The following is an 18,541-nucleotide window of genomic DNA, read 5'->3' as shown; positions in this document are numbered from 1 at the left end:
AACATACATTGATCAGGATTTCAATGGGAAGTCTGGTCCTGCTTCTGGCCAATGAGATAGTCAAGTTAATTAGGATTGTTGTTGTTGTTGTTGTTGTTGTTGTGTGCCTTCAAGTCATTTCAGACTTTGGGCGAGCCTAAGTCTAAAATTTATTTATTTATTATTTATTTATTTACTGCATTTATTTACTACATTTGTATCACACCCTTCTGACCCCAAAGGGGACTCAGAGTGGCTTACAAATTATATGTACAGTAGAGTCTCACTTATCCAACATAAACGGGCCGACAGAATGTTGGATAAGCGAATATGTTGGATATTAAGGAGGCATTAAGGAAAAGCCTATTAAACATCAAATTAGGTTATGATTTTACAAATTAAGCACCAAAACATCATGTTAGACAACAAATTTGGCAGAAAAAGTAGTTCAATACGCAGTAATGCTATGTAGTAATTACTGTATTTATGAATTTAGCACCAAAATATCATGATATATTGAAAACATTGACTACAAAAATGCGTTGGATAATCCAGAACGTTGGATAAGCGAGTGTTGGATAAGTGAGACTCTACTGTATTGTGCTATGCTAATAATATAATATATTGTATGTACAGTAGAGTCTCACTTATCCAACACTCGCTTATCCAACGTTCTACTACATAGCATTACTGAGTATTGAACTACCTTTTCTGTCAAATTTGTTGTATAACATGATGTTTTGATACTTAATTTGTAAAATCATAACCTAATTTGATGTTTAATAGGCTTTTCCTTAACCCCTCCTTATTATCCAACATATTCGCTTATCCAACATTCTGCCGGCCCGTTTATGTTGGATAAGTGAGACTCTACTGTATTAGCATTATATATTACTATATTGAACTATACCACTATACTGTAATATTATTAGTAATATTATATGTAATATAGAACATATAATAAATATTATGATATGGTATTATTATTAGTGTTATGTTGTATTACATTATAATATTATTATCAATATTATATGTATATACAATATATTATATTATAAAACTGAGGGCGGGGGCCAGGTAAATGACCTCGGAGGGCCGCATCCGGCCCCCGGGCCTTAGTTTGGGGACCCCTGCGCTGGAGCAATTAAGAGCTCGCGACCAATTAAAAGGCATAAAGCAAAGGGACAAGACGGTACCCGAGTACGCGGAAGAATTCCTCCATCTTGCAGAAAGGGTACCGGAGTGGTCCGAAGTGACCAAAGTGGAATTATTCAAAGAGGGATTGCGCCCCGAGATATTCAGCTGGGCAGCGCACAGAGATGACCCGGAGTCATTACAGGGATGGATCCAGCTAGCAGGGCGCGTCGAATCCACCCTGTCCCAAGTAAGGCGCTTTCGGAGCGGCGGCGCCCAGCAGCGACCGGCAGCGAGGGGTCGGGGAGAAACGCGGAAGCAGGAGCGCCCCGGAGGGTGACCCGGGATCCCCTCCAAAGGAGACGACAACAGACCCAAACCAGGATGCTTTGTGTGTGGGAAGACGGGCCATCGGGCGGCGGAATGTTGGGCCCGGAAGGGGGAACCGCCCAAAGCTACAAAACCCACGCCAGCAGCCGGGAGACGAGCGGAGGAGGAGGTGCAAGCCCCAGAACCTCCAGAACAGCTGGTGAGTCAAGACAAACGCATGATGGTAGTGCCAATCTGCTTATCGGGGCTAGAGAATCAAGCCACTTGTAGAGCATTCGTGGATTGCGGTTGCTCTAGGAACATTATAACTCCAGGATTAGCGGAGGCGCTAAAATGCCAGCAAACTGCACTTAAAGTTCCAATTGCGTTCTCGCAATTGGACGGATCCGTTGCTGCTGGGGAAGTGTCCACGAAAGAAATACAGGGAATTCCATGTAAAATAGGCAAATGGGAAGGAAGAATACCCTTTGTAATAGCTCCTATTGCCACGTATAATGTCATACTAGGAATCCCATGGCTGGAGCAGGCAAACCCCGAGGTAGATTGGAGGGGAAAGAGCATGTCTTTTAAAGAACAACAAACAGAAGGGGAGATAGGCAAGATAGCAGAGGAAGAGAGTGAGGGGGATGAGTCGGAAGAATTAAGCCCAGAACTGTTGCCCCTGGAATACAGGGACTTTGTGGATGTATTCAATCAAAAGGAAGCAAGCAAATTACCTCCCAAAAGGAATATAGAGGTAGGAATCGAAATAACTCCAGGGGCAAACTTACCAAAACCGAAAGTTTATCCCATGTCTGTTCAGGAAAAGGAGGAATTGAGGAAATATATTGACAAAAATCTGGCGCGGGGTTTCATTAAACCCTCCAGCTCCCCTTTGGGAGCCCCAGTGTTATTTAGGAGAAAGAAAGACAATTCTTTAAGACTGTGCATTGACTATCGAAATCTGAACGCGATTACGAAGGATAACAAATACCCTATGCCCTTAGTAAAGGCCCTGATTACTGTGTTGAAGAAAGGGAGCATATTTACCAAACTTGATTTGATCGAAGCGTATCATAAGTTAAGAATCAAACCTGAGGACACTTGGAAAACTGCATTTTCCTGCGCGTTCGGACTTTTTGAATATTTAGTTTTGCCTTTTGGGTTAAAAAACGGCGGCTCATGCTTCATGCAGCTCATAAACGAAATCTTACGCCCACTTTTATACCGAGGAGTATTTATATTTTTAGATGATATCCTTATCGTGAGCGAGGACAGAAAGCAGCACATTGAATTGGTTCGGGAAGTTTTGCAAAAGCTAAGGGAAGCAAAACTGTATGCAAAATTTTCCAAATGTGAATTCAACAAGACCCAAATTGACTTTTTGGGGTATCGGATATCTCCGGAGGGATTAGCCATGGACCCATCTAAAGTATCGGACGTAAGGGAATGGGGAGTCCCTCAAACAAGGAGACAATTGCAATCGTTCCTAGGATTCGCAAACTTCTATCGATCATTCATAAAGGGCTTTGCTCAACTGGCCGCACCCCTTACAGAACTTTTGAAAACGAAGGGGAAAGGAGAGACGGCAAAAGTGAAAGCCCCTGGCGCCAAGCTGAATTGGACGCCAGAATGCCAAAAAGCTTTTGAGGCTTTAAAAGAACGCTTTACAGAAGAACCTGTCCTAAAGCACCCAGACATGCAGAGTCCTTTCATAATACATTGTGATGCTTCGGACTGTGCATATGGGGCAGTACTATTGCAAAAGGATCAAAATGGAAATTTGAAACCATGTGGATATTTATCAAGAAAGTTTAGCGAGACTGAAAAATGTTGGCCCATATGGGAAAAAGAAGCGTTAGCTATACTGAAGGCATTAGAATGCTGGCGGCACTTCCTTGAAGGAAGTAAAATCCCATTTGAAGTCTGGTCTGATCATAGAAATCTCCAGTACTTAAAGTCCCCACGAAAATTATCCCCCAAACAAATTAGATGGGCACAGTACTTCAGCAGGTTCAATTTCCAATTGAAGTTTTTCCAAGGGAAACAGAACATTCTGGCCGATGCCCTTTCACGCATGCCTCAACACGAGGATATAGCCGCAGCAAAGGAAGGGACTGCATTTTCCGAAAAACAATGGGGGTTAGCAGTCAGCACGAGGGCACAGACAGAAAGAGAACTCAGCAAGGGTCAGAATTATCGAAGGGGGCATTTGGGAGAAGGAACTGGCGCAATCATACGAAGGGGACCAATGGATTTTATCCAACGCAGAAAAAGGGGAACAAAAGGGGGGACTATGGTTTGTAAAAAGGAAATTGTACGTTCCTGCAATTTTGAGGGCTAAAATTTTGCATCGTTTCCATGATAACCAGAGCGCAGGCCACATGGGAATTACAAAAACGACGAAAGCCATAGCAAGACATTGTTGGTGGCCAGGGATGAGAAAGGACATAAAAAATTATATTACCCAGTGTGACGATTGTGCCATGAATAAATTGAAGGGGGGGAGGCCTATGGGACTATTGCAGCCTGTGGCAGAACCTACCAGGCCTTGGGAATGTGTGGCTATGGACTTTGTGGGGGAATTACCTGTCAGCAAGGGGCATCGTTATATATGGACTGTATTAGATTTGTTTTCCAAACAAGCTCACTTTATAGCGCTGGCAAAGTTACCATCAGCAGAGAAACTGGCTGACTTGTACATAAATCATATTTATAAGCTCCACGGATGTCCTAGCAGGGTGGTCAGTGACAGGGGTGTCCAATTCACGGCGAAATTTTGGGGAAAATTCTTGGAAATATTAGGGGCAGAGAGGAGCATGAGTTCCGCTTTCCACCCTATGACAAACGGTGCAGTAGAACGTATCCAACAGACACTGGGGCAATTCCTTCGCATCTACTCTAATAAGAGACAAAACGATTGGTCTAGGTGGCTAGCCTTTGCTGAATTAGCATTTAATTCTACAATTCATTCCGCAACAAATAAAACTCCATTTGAAATAATTTATGGGCAGGAGGTCCAGCCGTTACCCCAATTGCCAAGGTGGCCAGAGAATGAAGAAACAGGGGTGGGGAAATGGAAAACTCAGATGCAAGAATGTTGGAGCCAAGTGACTGCATCCTTAAAGGAAGCACACGAAAAGTATAAAACCTTCGCAGATCGAAAAAGAATGGAGGGCGATAAGTTGGAGAAGGGGGACTTAGTATGGCTAAGTACAAAAAACATAAAACTAGGTCTGCCCTCGAAAAAGTTAAGCCCCAAATTCATTGGACCCTTCAGGATACAGAAGATCATAAACGAAGTGACTTTCCAGTTACTCTTGCCAAAAAGTCTGGGGAAAATACATCCGGTATTCCATCGCAGCTTGTTAAAAAAGTATATGGGGACTTTGGATAAAATGGATATATAGTATTCGTGTTTGGTTTGTTTCAGAGTCGTGTCGGGCGAAGCACAGAAGAAGAGGTCGGCGAAAGGGGGGGCGCCATGTCATGGAGCCAATTCCCAGAGCTGAGTCTGCAAGCTCTGGAATCGGAGCCATAACAACAAGCACTCCCCGATAGCTCATGCAGACACCTGGCACCGGAGCATGGGAACTTTTGGAGTGAGAATCAAAACAGCTTTAATGAATAGTTGGTGTTGTAGTGGTAGTAATGTGATATGTGGGGTGGGGTTTGGTGATGATATTTACGTGTGGTGTGACGTTGTAGCAAAGGTGATAAAAATGATTGTGTGTAAACATTATGTCATTCTCGACTTTTCCCATGTCGTGTGTTCTTCAATAAAGATTGGTTTTGATAACAGCTACCTTTGGTCTGTGTTCATGCTGGTCGTTTGAAGTAAGCGTGACAATGGGCCCATTTGAATGCAATTTTAATTGCTGTAGAAGAAGGTGGAGCTCCCAGGTGGGATTGGGCTGAGGCTGCGGACACCACTGAGCTCAACGTCGATGAAGGGCCTACCTTGCCCGAACGGGTCAACACCGTGGGTGTCGTCACTATGCATGGGGCCTTCGAGGGTCTCAAGGCCGACGTTTTCGAGACGTTAGAAGAAGTCGAGGCCATTGCAGTTGTCAGGGTCGAGTTGGAGGTCGATGGCGCCGGAGCCAGGGACCTCTGCTAAAGGAGCGTCTTTAGGCGAGCCACCCGTTTTTTTCTCGCCTGAGCCATGAAGGCAAGGTAGTGGCGGCACAACCCGACAACGTGACCTTCTCCTAGGCAAAGGAGGCACTTAGTGTGGTCGTCCGAGTCAGGAATTTTCGCTGCACATTCCGTGCACCTTTTGAAGCGCATCGTCAACATGGGAAGATTCCGATGTGAACTTTGTGGCAGAAAAAAAGGAACTGGGGAACTGGGGCCAGGGGCTGGCTTTTATGCCCTCTGGGGAGAGGGGCGGGGTTACCACCAAAATTTAAAAGATTCAGCTTGGAAGATTTTCCGTTGGAACCTGTGCAGGCGCATTTATCTCCACTAGTGTGCATTCACAGAGTACACAAAGAAAAATTTCAATTTCAACTCTTGGGGCAGGGGGAATCTATCAGCTATCTCCAGTTTAGGTGGATGCTCCTAGTGACTCAAGCAAACAAGGACTATCACCATTTAAAATGGTCACAAGATTGCACGTTTTGATCAGTCCCAAGTGTATCAACACTCAATAAAATGAGGAGACATCCAATTTGGCCCGACTGTCCATGTTAGGGGTGGGCAACGACAGTGGGCCTAGAGACAAAATCTTTGCCCCTGAAACATTCAGACAGTTGCAGAGGCCACCTGAAATATCAAATAGACACACTAAAAGAAATTAGTAAATAAAAATACTAATTTTAATAATGCAAGACTTTTTTGGTGTTCAACAAGCAGAGCCTCTCTGCAACCTTCTTAAGAAGGAAATTGCCATTCATGAAGTGTTTAGCATTTGCACAGTGAAAACTAGTATCACAGTTGTGACAATGATTACATCCTGTTTAGATTACCCCAACACACTCAATGTATGTCTTTGCAAACTGTTTGGAATCATCAGTGGGTCTAAAATGCTGGCCTGGCTGTTGACTGGAACTGGATCTAGAAACCATACAACTCATTTATTGAAACAATTGAAACTCATTTATTGAAACAATTTAATGGTTAACAAGTTCATTTCCAAATAGAATTCAAAGCGCTTAAGTCCGGAACACATTTCTTTGTAGAACTCCCCTCCTAAGATCTGTGGAGGACGGCTTTCTCTTCGCCCACAACTATCAATTTGTAAGATTAATCCTATTTTAATATTTATATGCTGGAGATTTTTAATGGTATTTTTCTAACTGTTGAACTTCTCTTTGTGTTTCAACTACAGAGATAAAAGTGGGATGATGATGATGATAATGATGGTGATGATATCACTATGATCATAATCACAGGAACATTTGGTGAGGACATAGGAGAGAACCTTTTCAATGGCTACTCTCAGATTGTGGAAGGAGGTTTGGTTGATTGCTTGTGTTCTCTTCCCATCATTACCTTTTTATCTTTGTAGATCTTGAGATGCTGAGTATACCAGCAATTGTTTCTTACCCACTCCTCTCCTTGCTGTAGCAGAAGGAATTTTTATTGGATGTTGTGCTTTCATCTTTTTTTTTTACTGTTTTAGATGTGCAACCAACTGTCTTAACTTTGTGCTTTAACAGAACAGTTATTTGTTGATTTTAATTTTTCTGCTAATAGTTTTTAGGTTATTTTGTTTTAACTCTGCATCTTGGGTCTGGCAGAGGGGGGTAATTAAAGGCTCCTTGAAGAGACAATTCACTCTGCTTTTTTAACAGAAGAAAGTTGGTCGAGGCTCATGGAAGAAGCCAATAGAGGGGCTAGGAACTTGGGGCTGCACATTGCTCACCCTAATCTGAGGACACAGCTGAGCTCAGCTTCTCTTGTTTCGCACCTGCTCTCTACAAGGGAAATGCAAGGCTAGCCTGCTTCATTTAAAAAAAAATTCTTCCACTGAACATACAGTTCTGGGAGGGATGCACATGGAGCAAGATGAGCCAAATTCATCATGGTAAATGGCACAGACAGATCACCCCTACATAAGAAACTCCCCCTCTATGAATTGATACCTTGCCGTGGGGAGGGGGCTTGCGTGTTCCGATGAACCTGTGGGCACAACCACTGGAGTCATGCATTCCCAGGAGTGGCTGCAGGGGAGGTACCAGACCAAGCACAATCCGAAGACCCAAAGACCTCAACAGCGGAATCAAATGGGATGCAAGGTTTTAGCCCAGACCTACCTAACAGATGTAGTACTCAAGGATTCCTGGGGGGTTTAGGCGGGAAAGTGAGTGAGAAGGAGGCCAATTTAGTCTGGGAAGAACAGTAAAAATCACGCACAGGCATCTTCCAACAAAAATAAAAACAAACCTACAAAAGTCCCATGGCGATCAGCGAGTGGCGACAGGGGCAGGGCTGTGAAATCTGGAAGCCCCTAGTCACAGACTGGCTCATCCATGACTGAGCAGCCCTTTTTAGGATCCGCTCTGCTCACCCCACACGGGGAAGGGGCTAGAAAAGGTGCCCTAAACATAGTCTGCCTCTCTTACCCTGACTGGACTGCTGCGTCCAGAGGGGTCACCACTCTGTGGCCAAAAAAGAGAAATGAACTTTGGAACACGGAACGTACGGACACTGTTGGATAACACTGACAGTGAACGCCCTGAACGCAGGACTGCTATCATTGCAAGGGAGCTGGGACGCTTTAAGATTGACATAGCAGCACTTCAGGAGACCCAGAGAGGAGAAGAGGGACAGCTGAAGGAAGAAAAAGGAGGCTACACCTTCTTCTGGAAGGGACTGCCTGAAGAAGAGTGAAGAATACATGGAGTTGGCTTTGCTATTAGAAATGACCTGGTGAAGCACCTGACTGAAGCACCCACTGGCATCAATGAACAACTCTCAACCCTCCGAATTAACCAAAAACCAACAGGCAACCATCATATGTGCCTATGCACCAACTCTAGATGCTGACAAAGACATCAAGGAAAATTTTTATTGTCAGTTGGACACCATCCTATCAGAGATACCTAAGAAGGACAAAATCATCCTCCTGGGGGACTTTAATGCCAGAGTCGGACGGGACTCTGACCTGTGGCCAGGGATCACAGGAAAAGACGGGGTCGGAAACAGCAACTCGAATGGCATCTTGCTTCTCACCAAATGCAGAGAGCACAACCTTGTCATCACCAACACACTCTTCTGCCAGAAAAACAAGCTCAAGACATTATGGAAGCACCCCCAGTCAAAGCATTGGCACCTCTTGGACTATGTAATTACACGTGCCAGAGACCACCGCAATGTGCTTCTCACAAGAGCCATGACAGGTGCTGATGACTGCTGGACAGACCACAGGTTAATCCGATCCATGATGGCTATCAAGATCGTCCCCAAACGCAGACTCCAAGGAAGAAGAAAAAGGCACAAAATGAACACCCAAGCCCTTCAGGAGCCCTCTAAACAAGCCCTTCTCCAAACAACACTAAAAGATCATCTACCCACAGAACACCCCGAAAATGTTGAGGATCATTGGAACAAACTGAAGACCTCCATAATCACAGCCTGCGAAGAAACCATTGGATACCAAACTAAGAAACATCAAGACTGGTTTGATGATAACGACAAAGAGATCCAACAGCTAATTGATAACAAAAGGAAAGCCTTCCAAACATGGCAAAGAGACACCAACTGTACTGCCAAGAAAAAGATCTATGCCAGTGCAAAAGCTCAGGTCCAAAAAAGGACCAGCGAACTCAAGAACATCTGGTGGACAAAGAAGCCTGAAGAAATCCAACACCTTGCAGATACCCATGACGCTCAGGGATTTTTCAAAGCCACAAGATCATTTACGGACCAAGAAACCATAGCATACAGCCCCTATGCTCATCAGATGGAACCAAAATTCTAAAGGACAAAACATCAATTGCACTACGTTGGAAAGAGCACTACCAGAACCTGCTGAATCACAGCTCCAATGTGGCCGAAGAGACCCTCTCACAAATCCCGCAACAACAAACCAGGGATGAGATTGCAGCACTGCCTAGTTTGGAAGAAGTCAGCAATGCCATCAGCCAACAAAAAAACAACAAAGCCAGTGGGACCTGATCGGATTCCTGCTGAAATCTTCAAAGCGGGTGGACCTGAGCTGATACAACAACTCCACCAGCTCATTGAAAAGGTGTGGATGAACCAAGAAAATCCCAGCAGACTTCAAGGATGCCACCCATCATCACCCTTTTCAAGAAAGGGGACAGAACAAACTGCGGGAACTATCGCGGTATCTCCTTTCTAACCTCCGCTGGGAAAATCCTCGCAAGGATCCTTGCAAACCGCCTCCTCCCTGTCTCAGAAGACACCCTCCCAGAATCCCAGAATGGCTTCCATCCCTCCAGAGGAACAGTGGACATGATCTTCACTGCACGACAGCTCCAAGAAAAATGCAGGGAACAAAACCAACCTCTGTACATTTGTGAACATCCTGCGGCTCCTCCATGATGACATGAAGGCAACAGTCTTGGACAGCAACGGCTCCCAAAGTGACCCATTTAAGGTGGAATCAGGTGTCAAGCAGGGATGTGTTATTGCCCCTACCTTATTTTCCATCTTCATCGCTATGATACTTCACATTGTTGATGAGAAGCTTCCTACCGGTGTGGAAATATCTATCGGACAGATGGCAAGCTATTTAACCTCAGCAGACTAAAAGCCAAAACCAAGGTCACCACAACATCTGTTATAGAACTCCAATATGCTGATGACAACGTAGTCTGTGCGCATTCAGAAGAAGACCTACAAGCCACTCTAAACACCTTGGCAGAAGCATACGAGAAGCTCGGCCTCTCACTGAACATCGAGAAAACCAAAGTGCTCTTCCAACAGGCACCAGCTAATCCCTCTGCAAAGCCAGGAATACAGCTTAACGGTGTAACATTAGAAAATATTGACCATTTCCGCTACCTTGGCAGCCACTTCTCCACAAAAGTCAACATCGACACTGAAATACAACACCGTCTGAGCTCTGCGAGTGCAGCATTTTTCCGTATGAAGCAGAGAGTGTTTGATGACCGGGACATCCGTAGAGATACCAAGGTGCTTGTTTATAAAGCCATTGTCCTCCCAACCCTGCTCTACGCCTGCGAAACGTGGACGCTCTACAGACATCACACCAAACTCCTGGAGCATTTCCATCAGCGTTGCCTCAGAAAAATCCTGCAAATCTCCTGGGAAGACAGGCGGACAAATGTCAGCGTGCTGGAAGAAGCAAAGACTGCCAGCATTGAAGCGATGCTCCTACGCCATCAACTTCGCTGGACTGGCCACGTTGTCCGAATGCCCAATCACCGTCTCCCAAAGCTCCGAACTCAAGAACGGGAAACGGAATGTTGGTGGGCAGGAAAAGAGATTTAAAGATGGGCTTAAAGCCAACCTTAAAAACTGTGGCATAGACACTGAGAACTGGGAAGCCCTGGCCCTTGAGCGCTCTAATTGGAGGTCAGCTGTGACCAGCAGTGCTGCGTTCGAAGAGACACAAATGAGGGCTTAAGGGAGAAACGTGCCAAGAGGAAGGCCCGTCAAGCCAACCCTGACTGGGACCGCCTTCCACCTGGAAACCGATGTCCTCACTGCGGGAGAACATGCAGATCAAGAATAGGTCTCTTCAGCCACCTAAGAACCCACCCCCAAGACACCAAAGATAGAAGACAATCGTCCTCGAACTACAAGGGATCGCCTAAGTATAAGAAACTCCCAAATTTCAAAATCACAAAAGTGGAACAGTCATTGGGATGAAGAAATGACAGAGAGCATGCTTCTGTACAAAGTGTCACAATGCACATTCTTTTACAAAAATATATGTAGCACTGCCACTAGAGCAGTGGTTCTCAACCTGGTATCCCCAGATGTTTTGGGTTTACCAACTCAACAGCTGGTAAACTGGCTGGGATTTTTGAAAGTTGTAGGCCAAAAACATCTGGGGACTCCAGGCTGGGAACCACTGCACTAGAGACCTGGCCCCTGCACCAATTACTAACTGATGCTGTATCATTGAAGATACTGAATTGAGCAGCAGTGGCTATCTGAGATGGCATGAATTGCAATCAAATAGGTCTTGCCACTCAAGCCACAGGTTCCAAGTACCACGATAAGCAATTTCAGAGAAAGAAGAAAAGCAGGACAGTACTTGTTGTGCAAACACTTTTAGTTATTTCCCAGGGGGAAGAGTTGAAAGCCGGTGTGTAAAGCAGTCCCACCTGAGATGGAAAATTGGACTCCATGTACTTTTTGTCCATTGCGATTCTATGACTCAAGACTGGAGAAAGAGCCAGGCAAGCAACCCCGGATTCATTCCAAAGAGTCAAGCACTCAGAAGGGGGAAGGGAAACAGAGTCACCAATTGTGAAGCAAAGTCACCGGTAATTCCAGGAATCAAATGGGATGCAAGGTTTTAGCCCAGACCTACCTAACAGATGTAGTACTCAAGGATTCCTGGGGGGTTTAGGCGGGAAAGTGAGTGAGAAGAAGGCCAATTTAGTCTGGGAAGAACAGTAAAAATCACCTCAGAGGCCTTTTGTTCCCAGCTCTGTGTTGCCTAGAAATCAAGAGTAGATCTATGCCAGCAGACTGATGGGAGAGAAAGAAAGGAATCACAGTTAAGGAATCCAGCCAAAGGACGAAGGGGACTTGGATGATTTCTGAAGCAGCTGGGCAGCCAGAAGTTTTTGACTTTCCGGGTCTTTCCAAAAAGGGGATCTAGAATAACAGAGTTTTTGATCAACTTCAAGGATATTTGGAAAAAGATTCCTTAAGGATCCATCTTCCTATGAAAATGAATAAACTTTGGAGAAAACAAGAAGTACTGAGAAAACAGCAAGCAGGAACTAAAGGGAATGGAGAGCGAGAAACACAGGTGCTACCTTGAAGACTGGACAAAACTGTCTGACTCAGTGAATGAACTAAAGAGAGAGTGGGGAAAACATGTACATAGGGGATGGAGAGAATTTTCTGCAGAGCCATGACAGGATAGATGTTAGAAATGAACATGGAAGTCTTAAGAACTGGCTCACTGGATTTGAACAAAAGGTCTATTTAACCCCAGATCTTGCTTCTGACAGTGGCTAGACTGGTGCCTGGATGCCCATGATGAGTATAAAGAAAAAAATTACTTTTTATCCCCAGCACCTAATATCAGAGATGTGTGGCCTCTATATACGATGTAGTTGGCAGATTACATTCGTTCATGGAGGATGTTTAAACAGCCATGAGAATTAACCAAAGCTGCATCTTATGGTGATTAATTCCATAATTATTCATGGTGTGAAATTCCCTTTGCCTGTCCTCAATACACTATGAAAAGAACTTCATTGCTCACCCTGAGTTTTAAGGGAGAGAACAGTCTGTTCCTATCCACTGTTCATGAATTTATGAGAGACAGTGAAGAACAGCGGAGTCAAAGTTCTCAATTCTTGTTCAGTGCTATCCAAACACTCTTTTTTCCACAGCTAAGCATGAACTAAATTCTGGGTTGTGTCATCTCCCCTTCTCTTTGACATTCTCTTCTATGCACAGCTATCTTCATACCACCAGCATACCTACCTCAGTTGCTTCGCATATGACTGCTCAATCTCTGTCCGCTCTTTCACAAACTTGACATATTTGTCCATCAGATCCAGGCCCCACTGTGTGTGCCGCTCGACTATGTCAAACTGATCCTGGAAGAAAGAAGGGAGGGGGATCATTACAAAACGGAGTTCGGTAACAGGTTCTATATTTGTTTCCCAAAGCCTGAGACACAAAAGCACATTTCTCAAGGAGGTAGTATTTCTACATCTTGTAAAGGTGCAGGCTGCCAGAGCCAAAAACCAAGAGAAGTTCCCTGCAAAAAAGTGTACTAAGATATCAAGCTAGCACAGAACCATTCTCCTTAACAATCTAATTTATTAAGTGTACCATCATGATACAGATAATCCAAAAAGGCCAGGGCTCAGGAATGGAGCTATACAGGAGAGAGGTAAAAGGAAGGGTATTTTCCTCCAGCTATAAGGATTCTGCCACCTCAATTGAAATGTTCTTTTAGCCCCCAAATTTCTAGAGTTGCAATAATATAAAACGTCAGCTTTTAGAAATTATGATGAGGCATCCAAAGGAAAGCTGCAAGCAGAGTGACAGTGGGAAAACTACTCTACAAAACTACTCTTTCACATCCTGTCAAACTTTTTCACTTAGAGAGCGGTGAGTACCCTAAATTGCTTTTAGAATAAAGGGTGAAATGTGATTATTTTATGTTACCATAGGTTTAAGGATTAGGAATCCCATTAGTCTGTTTTGAGAACATCACTAATGAAGTCATCAATATTGAATGTTTTAATAATAAAAACTGAATATGTACGAATACATTAAGTTGTGCTATACTGAATGAAACCATTTAACCCAGAGTGTTTTACATCTACATGGCAGGTTCCTCACACACACACACATCCCGATGTTTAATTAATATTATTATAACAGACAGTTCATCAGTAATCCATTAGTAGCTTCCATGACTGCTTATGGCATATGATTAACATTGACTTCAAAGACTAGACCAAAGCATACACATACTGTCTTACTTTAAATCCCCAGCCACTAATAGCAGGTTTTAAAGAAACATTCTGGCAGGATTTTGCTTCACATAAGAGTGGGCAGGATTTTATGACAACTTTGTGGAGTTCAGCTCAGCTGGTGTGTCATCTTTTACTTCCTCAACTGGGCACACAAAGTGTGCCAACCTGCAATTGGGGAATGGCTGAGGAAGCTTTCCGGCACAGTAGGCCTGCAGGTTACAGTCTGCATGCCTGCCTTTATGCTGGAGGATGGGAAGAACACTAACTATACTGTTTCAAAGCGTCTCAGGATATGCAGTGTTGCTAATATTTAGTGGTCTGCTGTTAAAATGTAACTATACAGTATTGCATTATATAGAATGCAATACTGCTGCGTAGCCCTAATTGGGTTTTTCTTCATGACATTTTTAGGTATTTGTCCAGCTCAGGGGTCCCCAAACTTTTAAAACAGTGGGCCAGTTCATGATTCTTCAGACCGTTGGAGGCCACCGAGAAAGTTGGCCACCGAGAAATAATAATAATAACAACAACAACAACAACAATAAAAAAGAGGGTTGGAAGAGACCCCTTGGGCCATTGAGTCCAATCCCCTTCTGCCTTTGGGGACCAAAAGCACAAGCAAAGCACCCCTGACAGATGGCCACCCAGCATCAATGTTAATAATAATAATAATAATAATAATAATAATAATAATAATAATAATAATAATAATAATGGTTGTAAGAGAAGAAGAGACCTCTTGGGTTATTTAGGCCAACCCCCTTCTGCCCTTGTGCCATGGGGGCCGGATAAATAGCTTCGATGGGCTGCATCCGGCCCCCGGGCCTTAGTTTGGGGACCCCTGGTCCAGCTGGTTGATTATGCTGTAAGAGGATAAGAAGGTATAATAATGTTGCTTACATGTTAGGTAAAAGGTACTTTAGGTTTTTTATATGTGTGTTTTTGCATTGGTTTGGTTTTGCAATATTTTCTGTTCTTTTAGAGTTTTTAATACTGGAAGCCAGATTGTGTTAATTTGCAAAGGAATTACACCATATCTATATATATAAAAGAGTGATGGAATCAGGGCACCGGACAAAACAACAAAACTACAGGCCCCCCAACCTCAAAATTTGACAACACAACCCATCATCCACACCTCTAGGTTGATACAACAAAAAGAAAAAAAAATAAAGTCCTAATTAGAGGGAGATCAATAATTGTTTTTATCCAATTGCTGCCAGTTTAGAGGGCTAATCTCTGCCCACTTGGTCTCCTAGCAACCAACTCAGCACAGGGACAGCCAGGGTTCAGTTAGGGGACAAGCAGATTTAGGCCTCTTCCACAGATTATCTAATTTGCACTGGATTATATGGCAATGTAGACTCAAGGCCCTTCCACACAGCTATATAACCCATTTATAATCTTATATTATCTGCTTTGCACTGGATTATCTTGACTCCACACTGCCATATAATCCACTTCAGTGTGCATTTTATATAGCTGTGAAGAAGTGGCCTCATATCATCCAGTTCTAAGCAGATAATATAAGACTATCAATATACAGTAGAGTCTCACTTATCCAACATAAACAGGCGAGCAGAACGTTGGATAAGTGAATATGTTGGATAATAACAAGGGATTCAGGAAAAGACGATTAAACATCAAATTAGGTCATCATTATACAAATTAAGCACCAAAACATCATATTATACAACAAATTTGACAGAAAAAGTAGTTCCATGTGCAGTAATGTCACGACCCAGGCTGCAGAGCACCAATAACCATACACAGAGGCCAGAATCTATCTAATATCTTTATTAAGGAAATATATAAAGTTAATAAAAGCAAGTGTATGAAATAGTCCAGAAGTAGACCTTTCAGGAAAGGTCAAAATTAGTCCAAAGAAACAATGTCCAATATGAAATATTAAGGTCCAAAGTTGTAATCCAATAACCGAAACACTCACTTTGCCAGGCAAAGTGAGGGGAGATGACAATGTCCTTTAGTCCATGAACTTGAGCGAGGCTAGGGAGTAACTTGAAACAAGGCTTAATACAAGGCAACAAGGAACGAGGAGCAAGAACAAGATCCGTGAAATTACTTGGCAAAATCCGGAAAACAAGGCAAGGCTGAGTCCTGGAAAACAAGGCAAGGTCCGTGGAGGTAAACAAGGCTGGAAATGGGAACGAAGGCTTGGAAACAGGAGCGAAGGCTTGGAATCAGGAACAAGGCTTGAAACAGGAACGAGGCTTGGAAACGGAGCGCGCTGTCCACACACAACTTACTCCAGTAGCTGACGAATTGACTCCGCAAGATCCCCTTGTGGGTAAAACACCTAAATAGGGTCTAGTTTTCCCACCAAAGAGCAGTTCTCTGGGGAACCAGAAACGAAAGCTAATCTCTGAGTCCAGATGCATGACTCCTTAAAGTTTCCCATGGAAAGCAGGCTTAATCAGCTGAATTCTTAGCAGCTATCCTAGCACTCCTGCGAGACGCTGCTTGGACTCCCCTCTGTTGTTTACAAAACTCGTGGCGAGAAAACACAGGAGATTTAGGCTCAGGGCTTGTTTGACAGACTTCTGGAAGACAAATCTCTTGCAGGTGCAAGGTTCCCAAATCTGGCTGGGAAGGTTCCAATTCTGACTGAGACGGTGAAAAACCCAAGTTCTCCTCTTCATCTGGCACTACAGTGCCAGAAACGGGACTACATGGCCCATGACTCATCACAAGTAATGCTATGTAGTAATTACAGTAGTCTCACTTATCCAACACTCGCTTATCCAACATTCTGGATTATCCAACACATTTTTGTAGTCAGTGTTTTCAATATATCATGATATTTTGGTGCAGTAATACACATAGCATTACTACATAGCATTACTGCGTATTGAACTACTTTTTCTGCCAAATTTGTTGTCTAACATGATGTTTTGGTGCTTAATTTGTAAAATCATAACCTAATTTGATGTTTAATAGGCTTTTCCTTAATGCCTCCTTAATATCCAACATATTCGCTTATCCAACATTCTGCCAGCCCATTTATGTTGGATAAGTGAGACTACTGTACTTACAAATTTGTAAGTACTGTATTTACAAATTTACCACTAAAATATCCCAATGAATTTAATACACTGACTACAAAAACATTGATTATGATAAGGCAGACTGCGTTGGATAATCCAGAACATTGTATAAGCGAATGTTGGATAAGTGAGATTCTACTTTAATATGAAATAATTACTGGGATAGAATAATGCAGAACAATATAATCTCTAAAACCAGGACAGTACATAAATACCAACAGTCTGAAAGCAGGGAAATTGGAAATTCCACAAAGGAAACAATCAGGGCCAGCTAACACCTCCCAAGAAAGGATTCTTCCAGAAAGGAAGCTGAGAAGGGAGTGAAGCACTGTGTATTACCAAAGTCACTATTATTATTATTATTATTATTATTATTATTATTATTATTATTATTATTATTGTGTTGCAGTCAGCCATGAAAATGAATACAATCTGGCTCCGAGTATTCAAAAACACTAAAATCAGAATATATAAAAATTAATGTGGTATACCATTAATAAAACAGAACAATACAATCTCTAAAATCAGAACACTAAATAAAGAACAACACTCTGAAAACAGGGGAATTCCACACAGGAAACAATCAGGGCCAGCTAACACCTCCCAACAAAGTATTCCCATCATCAAAGTCTGGCAAATCCTCTGTTTTCTCAGGGCCACAGTCAGCAGAAGCACATAAAATATCGCAAACAACACCACTCTGAAAACAAGGGAATTCCAGACAGGAAACAATCAGGGCCAGCTAACACCTCCCAACAAAAAATTCACTCAGAGAGGAAACAGCCAGGCTTTAAATCTGCAAGGCCATTACATCCTAATCATTTTTCCTAATTGCAGCATTCATACTTGCCTCCAACAGACAAAAAAAACCCCATCAGAAATATTGTATATTCACAACCTTTAGGAAATAATATCCCCTGATGGCGCAGCGTGTTAAAGCGCTGACCTGCTGAACTTCTGGACCAAAAGGCCGCAGGTTTGAATTGGGGGAGTGGAGCGAGCCCCCACTGTTAGCCCCAGCTTCTGCCAACCCAGAAGTTCAAAAACATACAAATGTGAGTGCATCAATAGGTACTGCTCCGGTGGGAAGGTAACGCCGCTTCATGCAGTCATCCCACATGACCTTGGAGGAGTCTACGGACAATGCCGGCTCTTTGGCTTAGAAATGGAGATGAGCACCAACCCCCAGAGTCGGGGGAAAACCTTTACCCTTTACCTTAACTACCACCAATTCCTCAATACTTTATTTCCCATACCACCATACTTCGCCACAGCAATGCGTGGCCGGGCACAGCTAGTATATTTATATACACACAAGAACTGTATCTATATCTATCTATATATATAAAAGAGTAATGATGCCCCCCCCTCGCCACTAAACAACAGAAGCACAATCCACCATCCTTGCCCCTAGGTTCTGACAAAAAAGACAATAAA

At 43.3% G+C, this 18,541-nt stretch overlaps 1 protein-coding gene across 8 annotated transcripts in view; it reads right to left on the bottom strand.

Annotated features, from left to right (window-relative positions):
• trip10 (thyroid hormone receptor interactor 10) overlaps nt 1-18,541 on the bottom strand; it is a 274,634-nt gene that overhangs the window by 76,300 nt on the left and 179,793 nt on the right. For all 8 annotated transcript variants that reach the window (XM_062974102.1, XM_062974103.1, XM_062974100.1 and 5 more), the window contains one exon: nt 13,033-13,148. In XM_062974102.1, the coding sequence (XP_062830172.1) occupies nt 13,033-13,148 (116 nt within the window). The remainder of the gene's footprint in view (nt 1-13,032; nt 13,149-18,541) is intronic.

The sequence above is a fragment of the Anolis carolinensis genome, chromosome 2, assembly GCF_035594765.1.
Source record: "Anolis carolinensis isolate JA03-04 chromosome 2, rAnoCar3.1.pri, whole genome shotgun sequence".
In the NCBI taxonomy this organism is placed as follows: Eukaryota; Metazoa; Chordata; class Lepidosauria; order Squamata; family Dactyloidae; genus Anolis; species Anolis carolinensis.
The sequence above is the reverse complement of the archived record's forward strand: the minus strand, read 5'-3'. Positions and strand labels throughout refer to the sequence as shown.